The 13,532-nt window shown below is 36.1% G+C and overlaps 1 protein-coding gene across 1 annotated transcript in view; it reads right to left on the bottom strand.

The window, feature by feature from the left end:
- The window catches only part of Rbbp8 (RB binding protein 8, endonuclease), a 69,993-nt gene that overhangs the window by 43,447 nt on the left and 13,014 nt on the right, over nucleotides 1–13,532 (bottom strand). The window contains exons 3-5 of the mRNA XM_075969296.1: nucleotides 13,060–13,102; nucleotides 5,978–6,073; nucleotides 1,664–1,776 (exon numbers count right to left, since the gene is read on the bottom strand). Coding sequence (XP_075825411.1) covers nucleotides 1,664–1,776; nucleotides 5,978–6,073; nucleotides 13,060–13,102 — 252 coding nt within the window. The remainder of the gene's footprint in view (nucleotides 1–1,663; nucleotides 1,777–5,977; nucleotides 6,074–13,059; nucleotides 13,103–13,532) is intronic.

Genomic DNA, 13,532 nt, shown 5'->3' on the forward strand with positions numbered 1-13,532 from the left:
ATGATAGCACATGTCTGTAACCTTAGCACTAGGAATGTGGAGCAAGGAGGGCAAAGACAGGAAGATTTCCCAGGGATTGCTGGCCAGCCAGTCTAGCCAAGACTGTGAACTCCAGGCTCAGAGAGAGGGCTCTCACTGAACACAAAAACTAAAGTGAAAAGCAGAAGAGGATACGCAACACTGACCTCTGTCCTCCACATGTGCACTTAGGCACATGAACCTGCATTCCCATATGCAAGCATAAATCACATTTATTCACAGAAATATAAACAAACTGAACAAATGATTCTCTCATATAGAGTATTACTGTACAAAAAGAAAGACTGAGTATAATTAGTGAAGAATGTCTTTTAAAACTAGACTAAAAAATCAGGGTTTCTAGTTAGTGTTAACTGTCAACTTGATAAAATCTAAAACTGCCTTTATGCATGCCTATGAGAGAGTAGACTGATTAAGTTGAGGTGAGTGAGACCTTTCCCCAAGCAGGGAATGAGGAACCGTGTAAGTGGAGAAAGACCTGAGTACTATGGGTGCAATATTACGGGAAGCTCTTGCCACTGTGACTTCCCTGCTGTGATGGACTAGAATTGTAAGCCAAGAAAAGATAAGCCCTTTCCCTTAAGTTTCTTTTGTTATAGAGTAATAAGAACAGAATTACCAGGAAGCTGTGCATGGTGGCTCAAATCTATTAACTTCAGAACTTGAGAGATCGAGGCAGGAAGATTGCCACGACTTCAAGATCAGCCTAGGCTGCAGAATGAGAACCTAGCTCAGAAAACGAATCAAATAAAACTAAGAAAATCAACTAGCATTTTTCATAGACAAATAATAGAAAGACCAAAATGTTGATATGTAGTACAGCATATAGCAAAATGAAAACAAAGCACAGACAAGATGACTTCTGAAGATAATTAAAAGAAATGAGTACCTTGAGCCAGCCAAGTTAAAATATTATCTATAATTCCAATATTGAAGAAGCTGAGGTAGGAGGATTATAAACTCGAGCACAGAAGGCTAGTGTGGGCTACAATGGAAGACCCTATCTTGAAAAGAGAGGAGAGAGGGTTAGAGGGGAGGGGAAGGAAGGGAAAAGATTATCTGAACTAATGAAGGAGGTATAGCGACAAGCAGCCCATTACGTAGAAACAGTAGGATGTGGCAGCTCTGTTTTTCTTTAGGGATGACCAAAGTAAAAAAAAAAAAAAAATGACTTTAATAGACAAGAGCTAGGAATTTAACAAAACACTACAATGAATGGGTAGAAAGAGGAAACTGAAAATAATATACTCAGTAACATACATACATGAAAATCAAGATAGTACTCACCTTTGTGAGCATACTACATTGTTGTATTTAACTTTACTATGCATCTAACTGCATTCAATCAAGATAAAAGAAATAAAATATAGACATGCCCAGAAATATGTTTCTTGTAAAACTTGGTGAGATTTTAAGGGACAATGTAAACAGTACATATATAACTCATCGTATATATAAATACATATCTATATATTTCTTACCAAAACAATAAGATTACATCTATAAAAGACACCAAAAGTTTTAATATGTAAGCAATTAATATAATTATAACCAATTCCCTAGTAAGTTTTAACAACAGAACAGTATACTCAAAGTATGTAGTAAAAAATGAAAGGGAACTCACTAAGCTCTGTAATAAGCTTAAGATTCTGCTGTCGGATATTTTCAAACTCCTGCTGCTTTTTGTGCATATGTTCTTCAGTTACTGCACAGCGATCACACAATCCTGCTCTTAACCTGTGGACAGAAACAAAAGTATTTTTCAGCTACTAACACATATTTCCTTATACAGAACGAGTATCCTTTTTCATAGATTTGGCACTCCGGTGTTTCAGATTTTAGTTTCTTGGCTTTGTAGTATTTGCAGTCTAAAACCATTTCTTTTAAAAAGTCCAAAATTTGAAGTGTCACTTCATATAAAAATTTTGGAATGTTGGCATGACATTGAAAAGTTCTGGGATTTCAAACCATTCTGAATTTTGGAATTTTAAAAAATTTATTTTTATTTCCTAATTATGTGTACAGATGTGTGCCTGTGTGTACGTGCACATGAGTACAGGTCCCCCAGGAGCTAGAGCTGCAGGGGGTTGTGAGTGGTCGGACGTGAATGTAGGAATCAAATTCAGGTGCCAACCCGGCTCTATAGCTACAGATGTGGTATTAAGGATGACCAAACTATAAAAGCATTTGAAGAGTTTTGTACTTTATAAAGATCTAAAGAATTGACTTGGTGATTACAGCGACAACCATCTATTTAATACTAACCCTTTAATACACTTGTATCTAACCTGAAACCATGCTATGGTATTATCAGCAGAATAAATTCCCATAACACTAACAAAGAAATACCGTATCATTGCCTATACACTGCAGTTCTGGATGAAATTATCACTTTAATTATTACCCAAAGTCTTTTTTTTTCTTTCCTTTGTACCCTTAAAAACTTTTTATTTATTTATTTTAAGATGATTTCACCTTGTAGACCTGGCTGGTGACCAGGCTGATCTCACATTCAAAGATCCTGCCTCAGCCTCCCCAGTGCTGGAATTAAAGGCTATGCTACCACATCTGGCTAAAAATTATTCGTATTTTGATTTTGAGATAGGGTTCATCCTATTATGCTGCTAGGCCGATCTTACTGTGTAGCCCAAACTGGTCTTGAATTGATGTAGGAGTCCCCTCTGTGTGCTGTGATTACCATTAATGAATAAAGAAACTGTCTTGGCCTGTTGACAGAGCATATCTTAGGTAGGCGGGGAAGACAACTGAATGCTGGGAGGAAGAAGGCAGAGTCAGAGAGAAACACCATGTGAGTTTGAGGCCAGTTTGGTCTACAAAGTGAGTTTGAGGACAGCCCACCAACCAACCAACAAAATATCAAAAAAAAAAAAATTAAGAAATGAGAATCAGATGCTCATTTTCCAGCAGCCCTTGTGCTGCCTTGGCTCTGTGGTCACCAGGACTGCAAGACGGCATCATTTATGCCTCTGAAGAAAAACTCATGAAATTAAACTGGGATATTGATGCTGGATTTCACTCCCCACAGGTTCTATTGGAGCCTTCCAGGGATTAGGAAGAATGCTACAAATACATTACGCATGGAAAGACAGCATTGTAGATCTTAACATGGTGCTGGCAGCCTGTTTTTCAGTTACTACATTTCTTACCAAGAATTCAAATATGGGCAGTAATGCAAGTACCACTGAAGAGGGGTCAGTATGGAAGGCACTGCACACCTAATGAACTACTAACAACTGGCTCATGTAATTTTAAAAAAGGAATGGAAATCATTCCATCTTAAAAGACCCTTAACCCCAATCCTACTAGCAAGCATCAAAACTAATGCTTAGAAAAGTTCACAAAGCTCAGTTGGTGGAACATCCCCAGAAAGCCTGGACCAGTCCGAAATATCACATAAACTGGGTGCGGTGGTACACAACTGTAATCTCAGCACGTGGGAAGTAGAATTAGGAGGTTCAGAAGTTCAAAGCCATCCTGAGCTATATAACAAGTTTCAGGACAGCATGTAATATGTGAGACTTTGTCTTGAAGAAGGGGGGGAGGGAGAAAACACATTTTCATAAAATAGATGTTACTTTTAACACCCTCAACAAAATATCGATTTTTATACTTTAAGGCTTGTCCTAGGAAGCTGAAAAGATAGGTGTAATCTAAAACATCTGCTGCTCTTGCAGAGGACTGGAGTTTAGTTCCCTGCAGCACCAGGCATCTCACAACTGCCAATCTCCATCTCCAGTGGCTCTGACAACCTCCTGGTCTACCATGTGCACATACAAACATGAAGACATACATATACACATAAATGAAAGCTTAAAGAAAAGAAAATTAATAACTTGCTCTACATATCATTCTTATATGTGACATAGAAATAAAGAGAAATTTAAAGGCAAAACTTTACTAAAACTACTTAAAGATAGTATTCAGTAGCAATTAAAAAAAGAACCTTCCAAAAAGAATAGGCTACAAAATAAGCAATGTTGAAGATTGCACATTTCAGATCAGTTCTGGCAATGTGAGTCAAGCATAAACACTCTTGAGATGTAATTAATTTACACTGACATTCATAAAACTAAGGCCCACGAAGTATCACAAAACCATAAAACTATGGGCAATAAGGAAAGTTTCAGATTTGATCTATTTACGTATTAACTATGAAATCCTGGAAAAGTTTCTCTCTTCTTTGCCGGCTATTTTCTTTTATGGAAAATATACCTACCATGTGTCTTATGGTGTTAATTTGAAAACCAATTGCCAGATGCCTGGGTATAAAGTTAATTCAAGATGCACACAGACGCTCACTGAAAATGAACCATGACCTGGGCACAAAAAACACTGAAGACTGTAATCCAAACATTGAGAAGGTTGAGGCAGAAGGAACGAGTTAAAAGACAGCCTAAAAACATCTGTCTCAAAGATAAAACAGCAGCAGGCAGCAACATTTTAAGTGAAAAACAGCAACGAAACATGCATGATTCAAATGAAATCAACGACCAGAATGGTCAGAAGTTAGACATCTTTCAATAAAGTAGTCTAGTTCTAAAGAATTACAGAATTAACAACTAGACATCTTATTTGAATAATTTATAAAACACTTCCAAAGGAAGTAGATGTACTGACACTTCTCAAAAAGACTGTAGGATAGGAAAACTCACATAAAGTATAGTTGGGCACACACCCTTAAATACCAAAATATGGGAGGCAGAGGCAGGCATGGTATACATAGTTAGCTTCAAGACTGTCAGAGTTTACATAGTGGGACACTGTTTCAAAAACACCAATGAATAAACAAATAAATAAGAAGAAGTAAAAGTTACAAAAGCTAACTAAACTAGAAGACCAATTAAATACAAAGTGAAATATGTTTTAAGACACTGGAAAGGGAGGATCTTCAAATGGGCTTAGATAAAGAACGTGAGGAAGAAATAAGAGTCAAATGTACAGAGCCAGTTCGAGCAAAACAAACAAAACCATATTCTAAAATTGTTTCCTCCACACCCATTTCATTCAAGTTTTATCTCAATATCACTGCCTTAGAAAGGCTACCCATTAAAAATCTTAAGTATCCTTCCTATTGTTACTCAAATATACCATGTAACTACATTTGCTTCCTAGCACTATGTCTATGAAATCCTCCTTAAAGATACACTGAAGTTGGAATTAAGATTCAGATATGTGATTCCCAAAGCACGAAGATCTTTTCCACATACTACTGCCTAAGTAAGTGGATATCCTTACGACTAGAGATGACACTCAGTTCTGATCTGCATTGTGCAGAGTTCTACATTATTTTGGAATGATAAGACGGTCCTGCAGGTAAAGGCTTTTGCTGCCAAGTATGATAACATAAATTAGATTCCTGGGACCCCACATGCACACATACACACAAAATATATAAATTTAGAAATCACTCCACCACTTTAAAAAAAAGATGCAAGTTCAAATCAGTTAGGCCTTTTTGTAACATATATGAACATGGAAAGCACTCAATTCTGGAAGTGTTTTTATTCCTGGGTATTGATTTAATCTCAGTTAAAAAAAAGGTTATGTATAAAAGTTGAGAATGTTAACTCAAGAATATTCAGAAAGAAGAATCTCTACATTTGGTGAAAAGTAAAAAACTATAAAAGCAAAATCAGAGTAGAAAAGAAGACAATAGAATTTATTAGTTTCAATATACTTAGAAATATAAGAAAATGTAAGCATTGAAGGATATCTAACATTAAAGACACCATTTATACATTAAGCTATGACTAATAAAAATAATGAGAAAAAACACACAAAACCTGGGAGTACATCCTCAGTGTCAGAAAGGACTTATTCAACGATGACATAAAACTAGGGTGGGGGGAGTCACTTTCAGTTCCAGAATGGACTCCCATTGAGAGGAAAATAAATATTATTCAAGTACCAAACTTACCTATCTTCTAAAATTTTAATGGTTTCCTGAAGGACTTTCTGTTGGTCTCTCAGCTGTTGATTTTTGGTGAAGAATTCTTCCAGTCTTTGTGCATCTCTAGATTTAAGAAATAAATAAAGATTCCATAGAAAATTAAAAGGATAGTTCTGACACTATAATTCCGAAGTTTGTGTTATGCTGTGCTGGAGAAGACAGTTCAGACAGTAAAGTGCTCGCTCCCATCCCCAGGAACCGGGGAGGCAGAGACAGGAGAACCTCTGGGGCTTGCTGGCCAGACAGCCTAGCAAAATCAGTGAGATCCTGTCTAAAAACTTAAGGAGAAAAGCAAATGAAAACACCCAACATTGGCCTCTGGTCTCCATACACATGTGAATACACATATGTTCACACACATTACCTTGTCTTAAAAGAAAAAAAAAAACCTAAATGGCTGATTAGGGTAGAAGTATGTTATTGTTTTTTTTTCCTTAGTAAAATAAAGATTTTTTTCCCCATTAAGCAATGGCAGATTTCTAAGATTATCAGATTGACTAATTGATCATTATAAAAATTATTTGTTATGAAATAGATATAAGGTAGATAAACACAAAATCCGTGTTCCACTATGCAAGCACCTAGCTTAGTTTGGAGAAGGCAAAAAACAAACAAAACTACCCTTTACTTTCCTAGTTACTAGGAAATTGAATACTCATTTTTGTTTTTCTCCCCCGGAGACAGGGTTTCTCTATAGCTTTGGAGCCTATTGTGAAACTAGCTTGTGTGACCAGGCTGGCCTTGAACTCACAAAGATCTGCCTACTTCTGCCTGTGCTGGGATTAAAGGCGTGCTGGGATTAAAGGCGTGCACCACCATTGCCCAGCCTCATTTTTGCTACTAAACTGGCAAGCCCCAATTTACCTGAAATCCACAGACATTAAAGAAGGTGCTAAAAAGACCAATGACTGGGAGCTACAAATTAAAGTAAAACATTGCTATTACCAACTGACTAACTAGCCGTGTTCCCATTCTTTAGATTCAGAAGTATTATAAGTAATTTTAAGAAACTCATCGTCAACACTAATTTACACATCCAATAAGCATCTTTATGTGGCTGTTTAGCTATGGGTGAAAAATAATACTCGTAAAAAGTATATTTATGTTGGGTAGTGGTGGCGCACACCTTTAATCCCAACACTCAAAGGCAGAAGCAGGCAGATCTTTGTGAGTTTGAGGCCAGCCTGGTCTACAGAGCGAGTTCCAGGACAGGCTCCAAAGTTACACAGGAAAACCCTGTCTCAAAAAACAAAAACAACCAAAAAAAGGACAAAAAAAAAAAAAACAACAAATCTATGTTTACAATAAGCAAATCTAGAACAATTCTAAGACTGTGTAATTCAATTTGCTGGGTAATTACTTTGATTCAAGAGAAAATAAAATGCTACTTTATAACTTAATCATTTAAAATAGTAATATTTTAGAAAATAAAATTAACAGGTTTATTGGAAAGGTCCACATTAAAAAAAACTAAATTCTTTCAAAAATATGTAGTGAAAGTAATGTAAAATTCACAATCAAGGAGTAAGCACAATAATTTCTGGGTTTTGGTACTGCTTCTTACAAATGATCAATATTTGACTCTTTTTTTGGGGGGGTTTTTTCGAGACAGGGTTTCTCCGTAGCTTTTGGTTCCTGTCCTGCAACTAGCTCTTGTAGACCAGGCTGGCCTAGAACTCACATAGATCTGCCTGCCTCTGCCTCCCGAGTGCTGGGATTAAAGGCGTGCGCCACCATCACCCGGCAATATTTGACTCTTAAAGTCATTTGAATCAGCAGTTGTTAATTTAGAATTTACATTAGTAACTAACACTGACCCATGAAGCAACAAAAAAGATTTCAACCTATCAGAAAAAGCCAAACACTGAAGCTGAAGAGATGGCTCAGTGGTGAAGAGGACTGGCTGCTCTTCTAGGACTCAGGATTCCTAGCAGCATGACTGCTCACAATCATCTGTAACTCTAATTTCAAGATCTAAGACTGTCTTCTAAACTTCATGTGCACCAAGTACACACATGGTGCATAGGCATACATGAAGGCAAAATATCCAAACATATAAATAATGATAATAACAATAAAATTCTTTTTTAAGGACTGGAGAGATGGCTCAGTAGTTAAGAGCTTTGCCTGTTCTTCCAAAGGTCCTGAGTTCAATTCCCAGCAACCAATGTGCTCACAACCATCTGTAATGAGGTTTGGAGCCCTCTTCTGGCCTGCAGGGATACATGAACACTGAATACATAATAAATAAATAAATCTTTAAAAAAAAATTCTATTTTAAAAAGTAAAAGTGAACAAGAACTCCCAGAGTGTTGAGAGTATTGTACAAGGGTGATGTGGGGATTCTCCTGTATGCTGTGATTACCATTAATGAATAAAGAAAGCTGGCTTGAGCCTAGAGCAGAGCAGAGCCAGGCAGGGAAAACTAAACAATGCTGGGAGAAAGAAGGTGGAGGTAAGCCACAGCTACGTAGGGATACACAGATTAATGGAGATGGGTTAGTTTAGGATATGAGTTAGCCAGAAATACGCTTAAGCTATTTGCCAAATAGTATTGCAAATAATATAGTTTCTGTGTGATTATTTCGGGGCTCAGCAGTCGGGAACAAGCAGCCTCCTACAATACAAGGGGAACTGTGGAATGATGCCAGTACATAGTCATCTAGATATTTTAGTTGGCTTTCATTAAATCATTGTATGATATTACTGACAGTATTTATAATCTGTTGACAATGTTTACAAAGGACATCAACACAAATACTAAAACTCAAGTAACTCAAAGCAATTGTAGCATCAAAGAAAAGTATATTCTTAAATAAAAGATATTTCCATTATATTTCAAGTGGATATAAAAATAAATTTTACCTATTAAGGAAATAACTGTATTTTGGTCTCATCCAATAAAATGCAATTTTATCATTTCACTTTGAAATAAAATTTTTGAGGTAACAAACACAATTCTTTATACACATATAAACATATAATGAGTAAATATAAGGCCATATTATTGGTATTAAAGCAACTTAAAAGCTAGACAGTTTATTAAGCTCTATAACCCACAGAAATAAAACTGTGCCACAGAAGGAATATCATGCTCCAGGAACTGCACCAGTAATGACTCTTTACTGGCTACTGTAGAGTTGGTGACAAACTGTAGCAACATTTTCAGTTGCCTACTCAATAGCCATTTTCTTAGTTTATTTCTTGCTAAGATTAGTCTTAGTTTCTTCAATATTTAATAGTTTGGGGGAGAGAAGTTTATCTTTTCTAATGTTTCATTTTGAAAACAACCTCAGATTTACAAATAATTTATAAATATAGAAAATCACAACCAATAGTCAAAATAAAATTAACACTAATAAAAACAATGGTAAGTGGTAAATAATTAACAAACCCCAATTTAAATTTTACCAAATGTTCCTTTAACATAATTTCTCTGGTCCAGGACCCTACAGTATATTTCTCACATCTCTTCCAATCTGGAAGTCTCTGTCGTGCTGACATTATTGCAAAGTACTAAGTTATTCTGCTGACTATGTTGACTATGCTTCTGCAGCATAAAACTATTTGCTAAGAATATGAGAAGTAATATTGCACCCTTTTTACTGCACCATATCAAGAGACCCTTAAGATAAATACATCTCATTATTATTGATGTTAACTCTGATCATTTGATTTGTTAAGTCTGCTGGGTTTCTCAGTTGTAATGAATCCCAACCTTTGAATTTGGTATCTTGTAGGAAGACACTTTGAAGAATTTATGAAATTTGCAAATACATTTTCTATTTTAAACTCACATATTCTATTTTATAGGTGAGTGTTTTGCCTACATAAATGTTATGTGTACCATGTGTGTCTGATCCCCAGAAAAGTCAGAAGAGGCTGTCAGATCCCTTGGAACTGGAATTACAGGCTATTGTGGGCAGTGATGCTGGGACTTGAGTCCTATGGAAGAGCAGTGAGTGCTCTTAATCATTAAGCCATATATCTACCTACAAATACTGTTTCTTATCATATTTTTTAAGGCTCAATTGGTGGTTATTGCCTTTTACAATTAGTGCTGTATCACCATGCCTGGTTTTCATTTGGTACTAGGAATCAACTTCAGGGCTCTGCCCATGGTATATAGTCTACCATGTGAGTTACATGACCATTTTTTTTATTATCTTTTAATGCACTACAGTTTTCACTATGTCCTTCTTTTCTGGTATATATGTATGTATGTATATATGTATATATAATGTATTTATATACACATATGTGTGTGTGTGTGTGTACATATACACACAAAACACACACACATACATCATTTGCCAGTATGTTTGCACGGGCACCAATATAGTATCTGGTATCTGTGGAAGTCAGAAGAGGACAAAGATCTCCTGCATATGGAGGTAAGGCTATATACCACCACGTTTGTTAGGAATTGAATCCTGGGTCCTCTACAAGAACAAGTACTCTTAACTGTTGCAGGAATCTATTCAGCTAATTAGCTTTTGGGGGACCAGCCGTGTGGCCCTTTGGGTAGGTGCTAAGTGTCCACTGATAAGCTGTAGCAGGTCATTGTCCTCATGCCGCACATCTGCTTAAAGACTGTTTATGTTCTTACATGAAGCCCTAGTCTTTCAGATACACGGGTTATTTAAAAACTATAGATTAATAGTCATTCCTGTTTCTCATACTTTTAGTTATGTTAATCAGGCTCTCTAGATGCACAGAGAAGTACTCTGCACAGATAGATAATCTCCAAACACTTCAAAGAACTGTAAAATACGGTATTTAAATAACTCAGGATTCTGTTGATATGAGACACAATTGCTCCTGGCAGCACAGATCTATTCCAGAGAGAACGTTGGACACCAAAGACACTCCACTTGGAGCTTATTTTCTTCTTGGCAAAACTAGCCTTTGAACAAAGAACTACCCTTGCAGTATGCACACTGTCCAAACTGGACAAGCAGGATACAAGCAAAAACAACTGCTGAACCTTGCCAAAACAGGGTAGGACAGTCTTTTAAAATCTCCTGATTCTGAAAATGGTCCATCAGATACTCCAGGCCTTAGCCAAAGTTGGCTGCCCTAATGTTAAAAATGAGACTTTGGGTGACTGTCCAGGTAGCCAGCTGTTTGTCACTTATGGTACCTTCTGAAAGTTGCTTGCTTGCACTTCCTGCTTACTCAGGTAATATTTTTCTTCTCAGGTTTTTGATGGGGTTGAAGCCTAGACAGTCACAGCTACTTTCCTCTCAAAATTTAACTAAGACATTTTAGGTAAAAGACTCCTTAGGATAGGATAACTATTGAAATAATCTGCTATTTGCTAATTACCTTAGACTGGACATCTAGCATGTGTTTCTTGCTTGATGTTCTTCATGTTGGTTGTAGTTCTATTTTTGTACATGGTTTTTGCCTTTTATTTCTCCTGGGTAATACTTGATTATTTATTCTTATTGTATATAGTTTTGTATTATGTTTAGAACCCTCTTAGACAAAAGAGAAAATTGTTGTAGGAATCCATTCAGCCAATTAGCTTTTAAGGAAATGGCATTTCGAATGTGGCCTGAGGTGCTATGTGTCCACTGATAAGCTGCAAGAGAAGCTGTTCATTCTTTTGCTCTGGCTCTTGCTTAGTGTGAGGGGAGACCCAGGATGGTGGAGAGACAATGAGGGATCAGTGAGCCGTCTGCCTTTTTTCTGTATTTGTGAGTTCATCCCTTCCCAATACAAACCCTTAATAAATCAGTTTTATTTACCTCAGTGTGATTACACAATACTTAATCACTAAGGCTTAGTGATTAAGCCATCTCTCCAGCCCCATGTTTAAAGTTTTTGTATTTTTCCCGTTTCTGAATCTATCTCTGCTATCAAATATTATTTTCTAGGGGTGAAGGAAAAGTTCCTTTTTAAATAAATATAAATGGTGAGCAATAGTCTGGAAATATCAGAAACAGGAGATAAGGAATATATAGGTATAGTCCACCAAGATACAAACTCAGATCGCTGGATTCAGAGTCCAGAGCATTAACCATTACACCATGGGAGCTGATGCATATAGGTATATACTGTAAAGCCCTTGTCATAATGACATTGTTTTTTGTGATATTTATTGACATTCTATTCAGCTATTTACTTCAAATTCTCAAACGTGCAAACTCTAAATAGCCATGGTACAACTTGAAAATCACGTATGATGAAGTTTAATATTCAAAGTAATTCAGGGGGCTTCTGGTTATTCTAAACTTCTTAGAAGTAGTATCAGAATACCCATTTCACTAGCATTCATTCATTGTATTAAGTATTCATTCACATTCATACACATGCTCTGTGTCTTTAAAAATAAAATCTCATGTAGTTCACATGTACTTCTAACTCCTGCTCTTCCTGCCTCTACCTCCCAAGTACTAAGATTCTAGGTGCAGCTTCAGGCTCAGGACCACTATTGTTTTTAAGACAAGTTCTCATGTAGCTCAGGCTATCTAAATGAGATTGGTCTAGAACTCCTGATTCTCCTACATCATCTCCCAAGTGCTGAGACTACAGAAACACTCCTCTCTGGTTAAGACTGGATTTGTATGTAGTTTAGGCTGGCCTCAAACTTACTATGTAGCAGAAGCTATTTTTGAATTCATAATCTGCCTACCTCTACTCTCAAGTGCTAAGATTATAGATGTCTGTCACCATATCTGGCTTCCATTTTTTACAAGTTTAGAAATCTCAATTATTCTTCTCCCCTCCTTGTAATACTTTGAATTCTAGAAATTAATATGCCAGAGAAAAGAATGACAAACAATTCTCATTTCACTAACTGTTCTATGAAAAGATGATTTTATATTATAATATAGTAAAATATACATATGCATATTTACTAAGCCTGTACTTAGTAACAAGATTTTTTACTTTAAACATAAAAAAATAAAAATATAACCACAATTAATTAGCCCAAAGTTAATTCCTTTATAAGACATGAAGTTTTTCAAATAACAAAACTGACAATTAATATAAACTACTAATTAATAAATAAGACATAGGCATTACATACTGATACTTACAAAATTCGTTCCTTTTTCAGTTTGGTTACTTTTATTTGTAAACCTGCAAGGTAACAAAGAGAAAAAAGCATAGTATTTTGTTACACATTGCACCAATTCTAAAGCAGTTATCTAAGTTCCTCTATGAGGCAAATGCTACACTATTAAGCCAATTTAAACCTGCTTCTGAATAATGATCCAGGACTCATTGATGTACAGTGTATTCCCCTTACTTGTACCCTCGGGCTACAAAAATAAATCTGCAACATTATTGCTTTCAGTCTATTAAATGACAGCCAAGTAGATAAAAAGTGAGTTATTTCCTTTCTAATAGTGAGGGCAAACATATAATTAGCATTTCACTATAAATGCAGGTCTATGCCCTGACACAGCATATGTATTTGCTAACAGAAATAGTGCTTATAAAGGCTCAAGTCTCTGGGGATTAAACTAGATTGTGGCAGGAAGTCCTGGATTATAAACAAAATTGCTTA

Source organism: Microtus pennsylvanicus, chromosome 4, assembly GCF_037038515.1.
Source record: "Microtus pennsylvanicus isolate mMicPen1 chromosome 4, mMicPen1.hap1, whole genome shotgun sequence".
Classification (NCBI taxonomy): domain Eukaryota; kingdom Metazoa; phylum Chordata; class Mammalia; order Rodentia; family Cricetidae; genus Microtus; species Microtus pennsylvanicus.